Raw genomic sequence first — 18,092 nt, forward strand, 5'->3', positions numbered from 1 at the left:
TTGTTTGTGTACATTTTTAGCTGTATGTTTAAAATACCAGGATGATGTGTGTTTTTGTTCCAATAGAGCATGGATGGGCAACTTCTGTCCTGGAGGGCCACTATTCCGCAGAGTTTAGCTCCAACCCTAATTAAACACACCTGAACAAGCTAATCAATGTTTTCAGGATTACTAGAAAAGAGTTTTTGTCAGGGTTGGAGCTAAACTCTGCAGGACAGTAGCCCTTCAGGACCGAAGTTGCCCATCCCTGCAATAGAGTATACTGTATCCCCTTTCACACAGAGCGTTGATCCCAGAAAATTGCCATAGAATTGCTAGAGGGCCTTCTGGTTGAACGCAAACACTTCCCAGGATCAATTGTGAGATGTGCACCTAGTAACATTGCCAGGATCAGTCTCTGAATGCACCCTGTGCGAACAAAAGGCAGGACCAATGCCGTAAGGGTGATGCCGTAGTGATGATGCATATGTCGTGGCAATGATGTAGTTTTGTGCGACTCTTTGACCGGGGGTTTTAAATGTAGATCAACGTTCACATTGCACCTTAAAAAGAAGAAAGTTTGTGTTTGTCAAGGAACAGAGGAAGGACGAAAAACACGTCACATCCTGATGTCATGTGTCTTTATGGGATCTTTACAGTATATGTGTGAACAACACACAAACAGATTCCAGAAAATCACTGGCAGTGTGAATGAACCAAAACCAAATCATCCCGGGACAAATCCTGGGACACATTATCAGTGAATTTTCTGGAATCTCTGTGTGAAAGGGGCTTGTGTGAGATTCCGTTTCCAATATGAGCCATAGCTTCATCTTCAAAGGAATAGTCTATTGACTGCAATTTGTTTTTCTTGACTTATTTTATTTGTATTTTTTAAAGTTAAGGCATTTTACACAATATTGAGTAAAAAGGCAAAGTAACCATTTTTACATTATTGTAATGTACCTTGCCAGAACAGGATGAGCATGTGACGACAATCTACTATTTGTGACATTGATTGTTACATAGTTTTAACTAATTCAAATCCTGTTTTTTTTAAAGTATACTCTACATACTGTGCAGTGTATAGTAAGCAGTGCAGTAGTGTTCTTTTCTGAACATAGCCTTTATCTTTGTGCATCAGAGGAGAGGAGAAGGTGCAGGATTTGTCCAGGCCGTGTGAAGCCAAGTCTAGTTCTGACATGTTTGCTGAGAACCAGCGTCTGCAGGTGAAGATCCAGGCTTTTGATCAGAAGATTGGAGATAGGGAGGAGGTGGAGTCTGAGAGAGAGGACGCGTCTCCTGGTCCTCCGAGATGCCACAGTCTGGGTCAGGCAGTGCGAGACGAGCGCAGAGAGATGAGGTTCAACAGGTGGGCAATACAATGAAACATCAAAATGATTCAAATTTATATTATTACGGTTTCATTCTGCTTTCTTAAGATGGGGCGAGAGTCATGCGCTTAATTACATTTTATGCCATTGACAGTCATAGTTTTGTTTCTCTTCAGTTTTATACATCTAATTATAAATGTGGGTAGAAAAAAATACAGTGTCAACATAATAAAAGTTGTATTGTATTGTTGACTTGGGGATGATAATACTGTATTTGGGGGCCTGTGGCATCAAAAAAGTTTGAAAACCCCTGTGTGTGAACAACACTCGTTTACAAATTAATTATTAGAATATCAGATCGTTTATATATAGAAGTCTTAGGGTGTGTTAGGGACCAAATGAACCAAGTGAACCAAACTACAAGTGTGAAAACACATCCTTAAAGTTAATCAGAATCAAAATTTGCCATATTTACTTTCTTAATTGAATTCTGGCAGTGTTTTCATAAAAAAAAAAAAAAAAAAAAATTAACAAATTGTTTTCCCTTTGAATCAGCTTTTCTTTTTTACTGATGTTTTACTGATGCTTTTCAATACCTCCCTTCTAACCACATATCTCTGTTCTTGTATGCCTCTTTTCAGGATCAGATCAGTTCCAGATGGATAGAAAAAATAATTATTTAATGTTGACAGGTACAGAAGAAAAAGCAAACAATTTAATTATAAAAGCTAGGGGAAAGGCAGGAAAATGGTAATGAAAAACTTATTTAAGGTTTGTTTACAATTGGCAGGTTTGGTTTGATTAAGACAAACTCTGGTATGATTGCTCTTTTAGTGCAGTTCATTTGAATAAGTGTGAAGTTGAATGCTGCCATTCGAAACCCTGGTGCGCAACAAACAAGCGGGCAGAGACCCACCTCCTCAGGGGTCTCAGTACGCTTCCAAACAAACTCTGGTGCGATTAAACTAAAATATGAATGCAGCACGGACCGAAGATCTAAACAAACCAAAAACAGGATATGATGTCACAAGATGCCACCCTAAAAATGACAGAATGCTCAAACATACCTGGTTCTTCTCTTCATAGGACTCACGTTGCCCATCACAGTTTGGTACAGGCGTCTCCTTGCTGCAGATCTTCGTTTATATGTGCAAAAGAGTAATACCTGACACTGTTTAGACCCCGTAACATTTTACTCACATTCGTGAGTTCTCATCTGGTAAAAAATACCATCATATGTACACACATACTACAAGCACATTTAGCCCAGCACACAACATTGTTTTAGATGTTCGGTAAGTTCCGTCACAAAATATACATCATAAAAGCTACTTTAAAAAAAAAAATGTTGGTGTTAAAAATGACAGTGTGGACGCTGAGCGAACCAGGACTAAATGTGTTTTCTGTTTTGGTCTCGACCCAAGAGAAACAAAAATGCAAGTGTAAGCATGACATAGTAGGCTTCAGGGAAATACTATAAAACTGCAAAATATGTTCTGCATAGTATATTATAGTATGGTCCTTTTTAACGTATAGTCTAAAAAAAAGTGAAGTGACTTTTTGTATTTTGAATTGTGCTGTTCTCTCATGTTCAGGTCAAAGAGTCTGGCTCTTCACGCTGTACGCACACAATCCATTAACTCTGACAGTAGTCCAGAGGGAGAGGGGTTGGTGGATTTGAGCACAGAACTCAATGTCTGTGAGGCCAGTCCCAGCCCAGAGACTGGTCCTGTCCCCTCAAACCTGCAGGAGAACCACAAAGATCCCACAAAAAATCAACCTGACACCTCTCCAAACAGTGAAGGGCAAATGGTGGAGGTTGGAGACCCCCGGGAGGGAGATCGACTCTGGATCCACCTGAGAGAAAACATGAAGGAAATCAAAACCTTCTGTGCCGAAATGATCAAACTAATCCCCATACCTGAGCACTGTGTCATTGAAGGTAAACCGTCAAATCTAAGAACAATCCACACAGTAACATTCAAAAATACCTCACATTCAAGTGTAGTGCAGCAGGACAACTCTCTTCTACAACTCACTCTCATTTAGAAATGACTTATTATTGGAGGCAAAATTGATGTGAATGATTATTTAAGATTAAATTTCATGTCAGCTGCTAATTCTTGTTTTTTGCTGGTTTAGCAACATGAAGAGTTTAGTACATGACATTGTTTTTGTACCCTATTTATATTTGAATGCAAAATTTTCATTAAATTTCTCGATAGAAGCTGTTCCATTGTTTGAGTCAATGGTCAAAACATGATTTATAATATTAGCTATGACTTTGGTTATTGACCATAATGTAGAACTAACATTTTCTGTAGAGAAAGTGGTCCTTGCCCTGGCAAAACTCTCCTCCACAATAGTTGAGCAATATCATATGAGCAAGAGTGATGTTTTTCCCGAGCACGATTCCAAATGTGATATTGGTTTTATTATACTGGTTAATATTAAGTTAGTTCAATTTTAGACACACTTTTGTCTGTTTCGATATGTTTGTTGATAGTTCCAAACAAAACTGAATCTGCGTTTTTGAATGACTCGTACGAGTGAATCATTAAGGAATCAGCTGTTTGACTCAATCACTCATACATTAAGACATTCAGCTGACTTACCGCCAGCTACTAAAAGTACCAATTCTTTATTTTTAAATCATTTGATGTTTAATATTCAAAAAAAAAATTTTAAACATTAATTTCATAATAATCTTATCATGAATTCATAAGTCTAGTTGCTTTAATAGCACACCTCTCCTCAATAAGCTGATTTGATGTATCATCATCACTAGCACATTGCTGGATGAGTTATACGCTGAAGTTAAGTTCATAAGGTTCAATTCATTGTTGAAATCCATGAGTATGAACAATAGTAATAGTGATGCTTGCCTTTTCAAACACCACAAATTATCAGCCATCTGTTCATTGAGTGTAATACGCTACAATTAAGCTGTGGCTGGCAGACAGAACAAAGGGTTGCTTGGCAAAGCTATTTAACATCACCCCTGCACTCCCCGGGTCTCTGCCTCACCTTCACATTACTGTCTACACATTACACATTACTTCACATTACATTACAGCTCTCCCACTGAGAAACAGTAAAATAATCGATCAGTCGGAGACCTGCTGAACTGGTGGGATACATGTGAGTTTGTGTATGTGTGTCAGTGTGAGGGATTCAGTGCAGTCATACTTACCAGATCATGGAAAAACAGCTAATGTCATAGACATTTGTGGAAGTGTGTTAGAAAGTGATTTCGTGAAAGATTTGTTGAACAGTGTCCTATTATTAGCAGACATCACTAGATAGATCTCTTGTCTTTTATTCAAGTCCTTGTAGCAATCAGTCTCCCTTTTGAAGCGCACAACTATAGCATTCGAGTTTGACAGTGAAGAAGCATTTCATTGGTTGGACCCACTGAACAAGCATGTATTGTGGATAAAATGCTTTTGATGATTATGATGATTCAACAAAACTGTTGAGTGAAGAATTCAATGACTTTTTGGTGCTTGAGCCATGTCAAAAAAGACAATGTGCTGTTTCAGAAAAACATCTGGAGAATCAAGGGACTTTAATACCATACACTATTGTATTACAAGCTGGAGCAGTTTATTTTAGGATATTATGTGGTTTTGGTAAGTAGGTTACATTTTTGATGAAGGAATTCATAAGCAATTCATGCTCCTGTGCTTATGTGTGTGTTGTCCTCCAGACTCCCATCGTGGCTGTGTGGCTAAGCTGTCATTCTCCTGTCCACTGAAAGGACACTACTGCCTCTATGGAAAGTCCTGTTTCTCCCTGTGTAGCTGCCAGCCACACCTCTGGATCCAAATCATGCTTCTTGCACTGCAGGTAACAGTCAGACATGTTTTTGTGACACAAGATGTGTGGGGGTGTGTGAGTGTGTTTATCTATATTTGTGACGGCCAAATGTTCTCACTTAGATTATGAAATATCATGAAAACCATTTTATGTGTCCTCACTAGATTAAAAGACTTATAAATAGGCCAAATCGTGTTTATATTTAAATCTAGTGATCTGCAGAGGTTTCTGTGAGGGTTATGTTTAAGGGTAGGGCTGTCGCGGTGAAGGAATTTCCCTTGCGGTAATTTTGAGTGGCTCAATAGTGCGATATGCGTTTTTACCGCCATTTATTTATTTATTTATATTTATTTGTTGCTAAATAAATACTTGTTATGATGTGGTCAGCATACACAAAAACAATGTAACCAATGTAACCGAAACTAAACAGCATCTCTGCGCATTGAAAGACTGTCACTCAGCGCGCAGTTGTTACACCAACGGACTGTCTGACTTTGAGTGAGTCATTAAACCGTTCATTTAACGAAAACGTTCAAAAAAGCTGATTCCTTAAATGATTGATGTAATGAAACAAGTTGTTAATTATTTTTTTACTTTGAGCTCCACTTTTCAAGGCTCAGCTGGCCAGCAATGCTTCACTTTTGGGCAAAGCTGAAGCAATGCTTCACTTAATAGAGACCAATGGCATTGATTCAAAGCGTGACTCGCTGCTTTCCCCCCACGGCTTCCTCGCGCTGTGTAATGCTGACCAGGGCTGACGCCATTCATGGTAAATACCCTTACACGTTAAAAGGATAATAGCCTACGACAAGTATTTCGCTTTCCTTGGAAACAGCAACCTTTTCACGAATATACATGACTTGACTTCAAAAGACAGACGCAGGTAAATCGCACGCGCTCGGCCGATCACATTCACTGTCTGTTTAGGCTTAAGTCCAAATCCACGAATCCTCTGTACAAATCACCATGATGAACAGTCTTGTTATCATTATTAACTTATTTAACATTCAATACATATGGTACGAACCACGAAGGGTGGCCTTATGAAAAAAGAAAACGCGGTTACTTCCATTCCTCTGCGGTTGGCCTGTCAGTAGCGCGGTACTGCAATATTGCGGTTATCGCGACAGCCCTATTTAAGGTTGGGGGTCAGGTTTGAAAATTATCACTAACCTGGTATAAAAACAATGGAAGTCTATGAGATGTTTAGAATAATATAAACAAATGTGTTTATGTATGTCAATGTCAACGTCTCCAAAGCAACGCCCCTTTAAAACATGAATGCACGCAGCAGAGTCTACAAAGCATCACGAGAGACAAAGTTAAATTACCTCATGTCTCAAACCACATAACATCACAATAATAATCAACGTAAACAACTTACAGAGCTCTTACTTGTACCACCTGACTGCTGAAGGTTAATTTCTGTGTTGATAGTGTTGACATAGAAACACATAAATCCCAGTCTGAGGATGTGAACAGGTGGTAGAACTTCACAGGTTGCCATCTCGCAATTACAGTTACAACATGGTGTGAAAGCAGCATAAGCTTGTTGTTTTGGTTTAGTAGGAACTGTAAAAGGCTGCTGCTTTTTGTTTGTGGTGCTCGGTAACTGTCTGTCTAAAAATCAGCATAGCTTTAACGTGCTGATGACGTGTGATGTCGGCGCGAGCAGGGTGTGCGGAATGCATATGTTGACAGGCAGGTAGGACATCGTATTGGATGAAAATGTTTTGGTCCTGAGACTTCCACAGAATATATATGTACATGTTTTAATATTTAGACCACTTCTATTATTAATTGCTATCAGGATGTGAAGAGAGTTTCAACCAGTATAACAAAAAGTGTTTATAAAACGAATTTCCGACCTTACCTCTAAACTGCATTGATTGATGTTGCAACCATAGCAATGGACAGGGCAAAACAGAACTATAAGTTGATATACAGTAGAGTGACTATAGTTGAACTACTTTCAAATTGAACTATTTTTGTAAATTTACAAAATGAGCCTGCTGTTCACCAGGATGTTGCTGTGCGTGTAACAGTTCGAAATAGACCCAAATGCGAAAGCTGGTTAATGATTTATTGAAAATAAAGAAGATACATGCAACAAAGGCTGTCTGCCAATCACAGGTCGTCTTGATGAACGCAGAACAGGAAAACGATCTCCAGACAGAAAGGTAGGTGGTCAGGGAGAGCTCACAGGAATAGGCAAGCGCAGAGTCCACCAGGCAGTTACCGCAGCACAGAGAATCAGACTTGACACAGGATAGCCAGAGCAGTAACTCATCTGACATGCGTACACACAGGACAGGAAACAGTAGCAATACTCAAACGTCAGTAACAGACATGAACGAACAAACAATAAACCGACAAGAGGGGAAGAGAACATGAGGTCTAAATAGCCAGAAAATCAGGGCAAAGGGAAACAGGTGTGAGAAGAGCAGGAGTGAAAGCTGATTGAGAATGGGTTCAGCTGTGCAAGAGCACTTGTGAAGAGAGAGAGAAACAAGCAGAGGAATAAAACTAGACTCCTGACAGTACCCCCTCCCTAACGGGCGCCCCCTGGTGCCCCCGAGGAGGACTGACGGGAGCGGAGGAAATCGTCGATAAGCGAGCGGTCCAGCACATCCCTTCCCTGTACCCAGCTTCTGTCCTCCGGGCCATATCCCTCCCAATCGACAAGATATTGAAAACCCCGTCCCCTGGGTCGGGCGTCCAGCAGGCTCTTAACCTTAAAGACCGGAGAGTTAGCAGCAAGGGCAAGAGGGGGGAGGGAAGGGAGGGGAGTAGAACAGAGGCGGAGCGCAGGTATAATACACAAGACATGAAAAACAGGATGGACACGTTTGAGAGAGCGTGGTAACCTGAGCCGTACAGCCGCCGGACTGATGACCTTCGTGATGGCATAAGGTCCAATGAAACAGGGTGCCAGTTTCCGAGTGGGTGCCTGAAGGGGTAAATTACGTGTGGAAAGCCAAACTCTTTGCCCACAAACATACCTGGGAGCTTTGGAACGGCGACGATTGGCGATACGACAAGTGCGTTCCCTGGTCCGGCACAGAGCTGACCTCACCCTCCGCCAGGTGCGACGACAGCGCTGAATAAAGGCCTGGACCGAGGGGACGGCGACCTCTGGTTCCTGAGAGGGAAACAGAGGTGGCTGGTAGCCCAGACAACAAGAAAACGGGGAAAGGCCAGTGGACGACGAAGGCAGAGAATTATGAGCGTACTCCGTCCATGTCAATTGTTCACACCAGGAGGTGGGGTTATGAGCCGCCAAACAGCGGAGCATCCGACCGAGGTCCTGATTAGCGCGCTCAGCTTGCCCATTACTTTGTGGGTGAAACCCTGAAGACAGACTGGCAGTAGCACCAATCTGTTTGCAGAATTCCCTCCAAAAGTTAGAGACAAACTGGGGTCCCCTGTCCGAAACAACATCAGAAGGAAGCCCGTGAATTCTAAAGACATGGTCCACTTGGGGAGAGGAACAAAGTGAAACCCTTTACCGATCTTTACCGAAGAAAACCGATCAACGACAGTCAGAATCACCGTATTGCCGCTGGAGGGAGGAAGCCCCGTAACGAAGTCCAGGGCAATATGGGACCAAGGCCGGGAGGGAATAGAGAGAGGGCGAAGCAGACCATCGAGGGGCGAATTACTGGACTTCTGCTGGGCACAGACAGTACATGACGCAACAAATCGGCGTTACTCCCGTTCCATGGCAGGCCACCAGAATCGCTGGTGGACAGCTGCCAAAGTACGACCCACCCCTGGATGAGCGACCAGTTTAGATGAATGACCCCAACGAAGGACGGCCAGACGAGCGGACTTGGTGACAAATAGCTCCCCCTCAGGACACCTACGGGGAACGACAGTGTGAGAAAGAGCCTTTCGCACCAGCTGTTCTACCCCCCAGGTGACAGACCCAACCACACATCCCTCAGGTAGGATGGTCTCGGTGGTGGGACGACCCTCACAGGAGGAGAATTGGCGAGAAAGAGCGTCAGGCTTAATGTTCTTTGACCCGGGACGGTAAGAGATAGTGAAATTGAAACGCCCGAAAAAAAGAGCCCAGCGAGCCTGTCTAGAGTTAAGCTTCTTGGCGGAGCGGATATACTCAAGATTACGGTGATCAGTCCAGACTATAAACGGACAGGAGGATCCCTCCAACCAATGGCGCCACTCCTCCAGGGCCAGTAGTATGGTTAGAAGCTCCCGGTTACCCACATCATAATTACATTCGGCAGACGAGAGTCGATGCGAGTAAAATGCGCATGGGTGAACCTTCTGATCAAGAGCAGAGCGCTGCGAGAGAACCGCTCCCACCCCGACGTCAGACGCGTCCACCTCAACGATAAACTGATTCTTATGATCAGACGAAATCAGAATTGGAGCGGATGTGAACAAACCTTTAAGACGCTCAAATGCACATTGGGCAGCCTCGGACCAGACAAAACGACACTTTGCGGACGTGAGCGCAGTCAAAGGGGCGGCAACCTGACTGAAATTTCCAATAAAACGGCGATAAAAGTTTGCAAACCCCAAAAAACGTTGAAGCGCCGAGCGAGAATCAGGAACAGGCCAGTCAGTGACCGCCTGAACCTTGGAGGGGTCCATGCTTATGCCCTCCGCAGACACGACCGAACCAAGGAAAGTAACTGACTGGACGTGAAACGGGCATTTCTCGGCCTTAACATAGAGGCGATTCTCTAATAACCGCTGTAATACGCGGCGCACATGTTGGGTGTGTACCTGGAGGGATGGGGAGAAAATGAGAATATCATCCAGGTACACATAGACGAAAATGTTGAGCATGTCTCTTAATACGTCGTTTACGAGCGCTTGAAAAACGGCTGTGGCGTTTACCAGCCCGAACGGTAAAACCCGATATTCAAAGTGCCCCAACGGAGTATTAAACGCTGTCTTCTACTCATCCCGCTCCTTGATGCGCACTAAGTGGTACGCGTTACGAAGATCTAACTTCGTGAAAATCTTTGCCCCCTGCAGGATCTCAAAGGCTGATGACATCAATGGTAAAGGATACCGGTTCTTAATGGTAATGTCATTCAGCCCACGATAATCGATGCAGGGGTGCAAAGAGCCGTCTTTCTTTTTCACGAAGAAAAATCCCGCACCGGCAGGGGAGGAGGAAGGAACGATGGTACCGGGCATGAGTAAAGTATCAAGGTACTTCTCGAGCGCCTCACGTTCAGGAGCGGATAAAGAATACAAACGCCCGCGGGGAGGAGTGGTGCCAGGGAGAAGGTCGATACTACAATCATAAGGACGATGGGGAGGGAGAGAAAAGGCCCGGGATCGACTGAACACCGCTCGCAGATCGAGATACTCCTCTGGAACCCCAGATACATCAATAGACTCCTCATGAAAAACAGACAAAGAAGAAACAGAGGGAACAGCAGAGACAAGACAATTGGTGTGGCAAGACAAGCTCCAAGAAACAATAGAACTATCAGACCAGTTAACATGTGGATTGTGCTTAGTTAACCATGGATGTCCTAGGACAATGGGGGCCATAGGAGACTGAAAAACAGAAAAAGAAGTCTTCTCTTGGTGGTTGCCAGACGTGGTGAGACTCACCAGTAGGGCTGGGTATCGTAACAAAATTTTCGATACCGGTACCGATACCGATACCTTGACTTCGATACCGGTTCCTGAACGATACTTTTTTCGATACCAATTTTATCAATATAACATTACCTAAAAAATTTTTTTTATTTTTTCAGTTTGTTGACTTTTTTACACTCATATTTTGAGTCTGTAAAAAAGCACCAATGCTAAAGTTTTCTATGTTTCCTAATCATTTAACAACATGTATTCTTTACTTCAATGAGCTCATTGTTTCTGCCTTAACTTAATGCATTGTTTAACAATGAAACTGAATGAAAATTAATTGAAATGCATTACACACAGTCACCCCTGATAACAGATCACTCTAAATTGTAATTTAGACACATGCATTTTCTGTAAAGCTCCTTTGAAACGATATGTATTGTGAAAAATGTTATACAAATAAATGTGAATTGAATTAAATATAGACTACTGGGGTGCGGGATATACTGTATGCCTCGCGCTCAGCACACATGAAGCTTGCGCAAAGCACTGGCAAAAGTACCCTAATGATTATGGATATGTCGGGAAACGATAGCAAGGAGATATTTTAATTGTTTATTAATGAATAAGTGTTTACTAAACGTGTTGGCTGCAAAGATGATTATTGCGAATTTGCGATTCTGACTCGTCATCCCTGCCGTAGTGAACACGCGCGCGCCTATATGGATTAGGTAATCAAACTATTTATTTCTAATTGTTTCGTTTAAAAGTTGACATATTTTGAACATATATAGAACTATTTCTCATGTCTGTGAGGCAAGTATCCTATACGCTGAGTTTTGGTTTATATGTGACGCGCTCCAGTTCTTGTAGGCGAAGGCGGATAAACTTTCTACACTCGAGTGTATTCTGTGCGCTTTTAAGTGTAGATTTACCGTGTTACTGGTCTTGGCAGCAATTATCTTGTCGAAAATATTGCATTGTGTGCTTATGGCATCGAGTCGGGTACATAGGTACACTTTTGATCATTTCCACATATTTTCTATCTATCTGGGTTGGACGCTTACGCTTACACACACACACACACACACACACACACACTTCAGCCTCACGTGCGACGAGTCACGTCTCTGGACAGCCACGTAAACTAGTGTTTTTCCGCCACAGCCAATCATGCTGCATGTTTATTGTTTCACTGACGTTGACGAGATTAACCACTTAGGTACCGAAACTTGGTACCGAAAAACAAGACATGTTTCGATACTCGGTAGTATCGAGGCAATTCGGTAGGTACCTAAAAAGTACCGAACTCGGTACCCAGCCCTACTCACCAGGGCAGTAGCCAGGTGAATATTGGAAAGAATGCGGCCATCCAGGGCGAGGGCTGTGGGTGTATCCTTTAATTCATGAAGGGGCAAACCATGTTCAATAGCCCATCTCTCATCAACAAAATTCCCCTCAGCCCCGGAGTCAATAAGAGCAGAGCAGACAACAGAAGTAGTGCCCCAGCGAAGGATGGCTGAAATCATGGAGCGGGAACTGAAGGATGGGGATAGTGGGGTAGCGCTCGCCAATATTCCCCTAACTACTGGCGAGCTCTCTCTTTTACCGAACATGTAGCAGCAAAGTGACCCGTGCCACCACAGAAAATGGCACAACCTCTCTCGAATACGGCGCTGGCGTTCAGCAGAGGAGAGGTGTATTCTCCCTAGCTGCATTGGCTCAGATTCAGGATGAGGTTCAGGTGACACAGTCTGAGTGAATGGGGTTCCCCGGAATCCCGTGACGTCAGAACGAGCACGTCGGCGTAAGTCGAAACGGTTGTCTAAAGGAATGGCTAATTCAACCAACTCATCCAGACTAGAGGGAAATTCTCTAGCAAAAATATCGTCCTTAAGCTCCTCATTCAAGCCCTCCAGAAAACGTGCCGTGAGAGCAGCCTCATTCCATTCGCAGGTAGCAGATAATGTCTTAAATTCAATGGCATAATCAGCTGCGGAGCGTCTTCCTTGACGAAACGCAGCCAACTGACTAGAAGCCTTGCGCCCGAAGACAGAACGGTCGAAAACTTTCAACATCTCCTCCTTGAATGAATTAAACTGGTTGCAGCAATCAGCTCCAGCCTCCCAGACAGCCGTTCCCCATTCCCGGGCTCGACTAGTGAGAAGGGAAACCACATACGCAACCTAGGCACGGTCGGATGCATACGTGACAGGTTGAGGAGAAAATATCACTTCACACTGGGTGAGAAATGCACGGCACTCAGTAGGCTCACCAGAGTAGCAGGGAGGATTGTTGATACGAGGCCCGGAGGTGTGTCGCGACCCAGAAGAGAACTGGTCTTGACGCAGGTGATGAAGCTGAACAGTCAGATCCGACACCTGGGCAACGAGTGAATCCACGGCGTGCTTGGCGGCGGCTAATTCATCGGAATGTCTGCCCAGCAATGCTCCCTGAAGTTCAACAGCCGAGCGGATGGTTGTATCGTTCGCTGGGTCCGTCATGGTCGGTTTATTCTGTAACAGTTCGAAATAGACCCAAATGCGAAAGCTGGTTAATGATTTATTGAAAATAAAGAAGATAAATGCAACAAAGGCTGTCTGCCGATCACAGGTCGTCTTGATGAATGCAGAACAGGAAAACGATCTCCAGACAGAAACCAGGCAGGATGATGGATGCAGGTAAGCGGTCAAGGAGAGCTCACAGGAATAGGCAAGCGCAGAGTCCACCAGGCAGTTACCGCAGCATAGAGAATCAGACTTGACACAGAATAGCCGGAGCAGTAACTCATCTGACATGCGTACACACAGGACAGGAAACAGTAGCAATACTCAAGCGTCAGTAACAGACATGAATGAACAAATAATAAACCGACAAGAGAGGAAGAGAACATGAGGTCTAAATAGCAAGAAAATCAGGGCAAAGGGAAACAGGTGTGAGAAGAGCAGGAGTGAAAGCTGATTGAGAATGGGTTCAGCTGTGCGAGAGCACGCGTGAAGAGTGAGAGAAACAAGCAGAGCAGACTGATCTCATGAAATGGCGTATGTATGACACGCCAATTCGTATTTCCATTTTTGGCGTGCTATCAACACGCATAATCGCTTTTCAGCGTGTTTATCAACGCCTTTGACTTAACGTTATATTACTGTATAATGTATATATAGATATATGACCTACCCCAACCCCGTCCCTAAACCTACCCGTCACTGGGGTTAATACCATTTATGAGTGTTCTCCTACCATCCTAGGAAAAAAAAGATCGCTCCACAGATGTAGATATAGATTTTGCTTCGTTTCGCTCGGACATTTAACGGCGTACACATACACGCGGAATCACTCGGACATTTAATGGCGTAGACATACACGCAAAAGATTTCGGCGTGGACATACACGCGGATAGCTCAAAATGCGTATAGATAACACGCCACTTGACTTGAAAGTGGCGTGTATGTTTACGCAAAGTCATGATGTCATGTTGAGCAGAGGAATAAAACTAGACTCCTGACAGTGCGGGGGTGGTTTCTAGGCAGTTGGTTGAGGGTTATTCAATTCAATTCAATTCACATTTATTTGTATAGCTCTTTTCACAATACACATAATTTCAAAGCAGCTTTACAGAAAATGCATGAGTCCACATTACAATTTTTAGTGATCTGTTTTCCGAGGTAACTGTCTAAGTTATGTATTTCAGAAATGTACATATACAAAATCACAGTTAGCAAAAAAGGTATTAATTTAAACAATGTAATAATTTAATGCAGAAGCAATGAGCTCTTTGAAGTAATGAATACTTGTTTGTTAACAAATGATTATGACATTTTATGATGGATGTTATGATGGATTCTAGGGTGTTCTTGGTGTGGGACAAGTTACATATGTAGATGTTTAATACTTTGGCTTAGAGGTTAATCTTATCTTACCATAAACTTTGCAAACCTCTAATTATGAGTAGCGTGAATCTTGGCAAGCTAGCAGTGTATCTTGTCTGTGTGCAGAGTAAAGTGAGCGAGGCGTTGAGCTGTCAGGACGAGTGTGTACAGCAGCTGAGGAAACTCTGGGAGAAAACACAGCTGACGGGAGCACACAGCTTTGAGCTGGCCATGACCCAGACAACTGTTCCTCACAAGAAGGTAAAGTCTCTACCATCTCTCTTTTATGCTTTCTCTGTCTGTTTGTCATTCACACAAACACTCACTCATATGAACCAACATGTATCCACTCAGTCAGCACCTCCCTCAACCTGAGAAATGATGTTAGATTTGACCTCACACTCAAGCCCATCTGCTTTTAACCCACCCATGATGTTTGAAGGGATTGTTCACCTAAAAAAAAGACAAAATGGTACCATCAAAGTGGTCCACACAACTCATGTGTGCTATATTCCAAGTATGGATGTCAATTTGCATAAATTCCATGAATTGCATAATCGATCGTTGTTTAAATTAACAATCAATTAATTGATTAATCGTTAACCTTAACCTCTTAAATCCGAAGCACGGGGCGCTACTAAGTTATTATGTACACGACAGCCAGCGGCACAGATCCTCAGCACAGACCACAAGAACCACATAAGTCCTCTGCACAGACCTATGACTAGCTTCGTCCCCATACTGGCGTGATGAATCTGATCTTCAAGCAAAAGGAACTGGATGAATATTTGAATGCTACAGATCCACAATCTGATTTCTGACTTGTGATGCAGCCTGAATCATAAATACACTGTGTTCATTAATTGGCCAGAGAAGAACTGAGTTTACACTCGTTGATTTTGCGCCACGTTTAGTTTTGTAACTTCGTAAAACATTGCCATTGCATGGCTTGAAGACATTAAAGGAGAACTCCGGGCAATTTTTAAGTTAATCTTGATCGTTAGACCTTTGTGAGTACTGACTATAGAAAAAAAAACGAACCGGATTGGTGATTGCTACGCGGAGCTGCGACCGCGAATGCCCAGAGCTCCCACTCAGCTAAAACGGCAGCTATGGGGGCATGGACATAAAGAGCGTTTTTGAGCCTCTTAACAGACACAAAATGCAATTAAAATGTCTGTCCAACATGAACAGGGACCCTACATGTGAACAAGATGCGTTTAGCAACTTAGCCATTGTTTCAACTCACCTAAATAGTCTTTTAGATGGAAAGCTGTAGTCTCGCGCTGCAGTCCCGTGCAGTATCCGGAAAAGGTAAACAATATCCAGGTGGGAGGAGCGTTGATCATGTGCGACGAGTTATGATCAGAGTTGCTTACAAGTGAAGAAGAAATGGTTCGTGTTTGTGCCTTTCCGAATTGTGGCAACCGAATGCGAAAATATAAGAGCTTAAATTTTCATCGTCTTCCTTTCCATGACCTCGAGATTCTGCAGTTGTGGCTAGTTGTACTTCAACTTGATGTGCAAACTCCCGTAGAAGTACTACGCGCTAAAGATTACTGCATTTGCAGTGAACACTTTGACAAGGATGACTACACACACTCAACACAGAGGGGCCGTTTGAAGAAAAATGCCATTCCATGTACGAAGACTCGTCGCACATGATCAACGCTCCTCCCACCTGGACATTGTTTACCATTTCCGGCTACAGCACGGGACTGCAGCGCGAGACTACAGCTTGCCGTCTAAAATACTATTTAGGTGAGTTGAAACAATGGCTAAGTTGCTAAACGCATCTTGTTCACATGTAGGGTCCCTGTTCATGTTGGACAGACATTTTAATTGCATTTTGTGTCTGTTAATAGGCTCAAAAACGCTCTTTATGTCCATGCCCCCATAGCTGCCGTTTTAGCTGGGTGGGAGCTCTGGGCATTCGCGGTCGCAGCTCCGCGTAGCAATCACCAATCCGGTTCGTTTTTTTTTCTATAGTCAGTACTCACAAAGCTCTAACGATCAAGATTAACTTAAAAATTGCCCGGAGTTCTCCTTTAATACACTTACAATTACAATATGTAACAATGGCATGCTGGCTTCATTTTTCTTTGTGTGTCTGCTGCATGTTTTGCGCATGCACATACTCCTCAAAACTACAGACTTTAATGATACTTAGTCGATCATTGATAAGTTTTATCGATTCAATTATTATCGACAATTCTTCTGAAGGTATGCAATCACAGTCATGCCAAATGGCACCAGTTTTGCGTGTCACATGACTAATTGCATTGTGCATATAGAGTAATGCAAATACAATTTGAGAGCAACAAGGGTTATCAGTGAAACCTTACATTTTGGTCTGTTACTCACAAAACTATTGTATGTTTTCAGACGATTTAGAAAATGGCACACAAGCTATTTGGACTACTTCTATGGTTCTTTTATAGTGTTGTTTTGTCTTTAGAACTTTTTGGGACATTCCACTTAGAACAGAAATTACTATTCATAAAAATGCTAAATTTGGTATTACATCTGGGGTGGATTTGAATAGGCTCGAACATGGTCCTGGTCCATTGCACAGGGAAATGATAACATGATTCTGCTTGGCTGAAAATACAGAATTTGTGTTAGACACATGCTCTGTTACTGGTTACATTACATGTTGTACATTTTAAAAAGTATTGTCAAATATTTTTAATGTTTAATGGCAGTGCATGATTATCCAGTATAATAATGTAGACCCTATTTTAATTTACAGGTAAAATCAGACACCGTAACGTTGTGTAGAATGTTATATATAATACAAACGAGGGAGAATTCAACAAGAACAATTTTTAACTACCACTATTTAAAGGGACATTGTGTAGGAATTTCTCCCATCTAGTGTTGAAATTGTATTTTGCATTCAAACGAATTGTGCTCTCCAGCGCCTCGCTTTTTCAAATGCGTGTTGCATCTACGGTAGCTGTTATGTACCAAAAAGCTATGACAGGATGTCTTCTAATAGCACTTCGTTGAGTTTTCCTTCGGGTGAACAGGTTTGTTATTTCAAACAAACTGCAACTTGACACAACGAACAAACGAATGTTATAGTATGAATAATAACAGTGCAATGCAATCTTTTAAACTTGCCGGGGCAGTGACAAGCGCCTCTCACTGCTCTGCTCCTCCGTTTCTGCTGCTTTCAGTCACGTCACGCTGGCTCTGAACGAAAACCCGTTGTGGAAACTCATTGGCCTAGTACTTTTTGACCCTCTCTGCTACTATAGTTTTTCAAGATGGCGGAACGACATGGAAGCCTCCGTGGACCTACCCGTTACATGTATATAAAGATAATAAATTCTTCGTTTACGAGGATAAGTCAGATAATTGGTAGGTATTTGTACACCACTCTGGACATATTTATGAATAAAAATACTGACTTTAGATAATAAATTACCTAAAAAACTACCCAGATAGCAAAATTGTTGTTGCCCAGATCCGGCCCAGACTTGACAGTTTCTTCTGGCCCACATACCGCGTG

General features: G+C 42.7%; 1 protein-coding gene across 2 annotated transcripts in view; it reads left to right on the forward strand.

The window, feature by feature from the left end:
- veph1 (ventricular zone expressed PH domain-containing 1) overlaps positions 1-18,092 on the forward strand; it is a 208,789-nt gene that overhangs the window by 114,744 nt on the left and 75,953 nt on the right. For both annotated transcript variants that reach the window (XR_013210475.1, XM_077248327.1), the window contains exons 8-11: positions 1,124-1,351; positions 2,909-3,255; positions 5,023-5,162; positions 14,702-14,836. Coding sequence is in view for 1 of the 2 variants with exons in the window: in XM_077248327.1 (XP_077104442.1) it covers positions 1,124-1,351; positions 2,909-3,255; positions 5,023-5,162; positions 14,702-14,836 (850 nt within the window). In the remaining variant the exon portion in view is untranslated. The remainder of the gene's footprint in view (positions 1-1,123; positions 1,352-2,908; positions 3,256-5,022; positions 5,163-14,701; positions 14,837-18,092) is intronic.

This window comes from Siphateles boraxobius, unplaced genomic scaffold (assembly GCF_051911475.1).
Source record: "Siphateles boraxobius isolate OS27281-9 unplaced genomic scaffold, OSU_SipBor_1 30, whole genome shotgun sequence".
In the NCBI taxonomy this organism is placed as follows: Eukaryota; Metazoa; Chordata; class Actinopteri; order Cypriniformes; family Leuciscidae; genus Siphateles; species Siphateles boraxobius.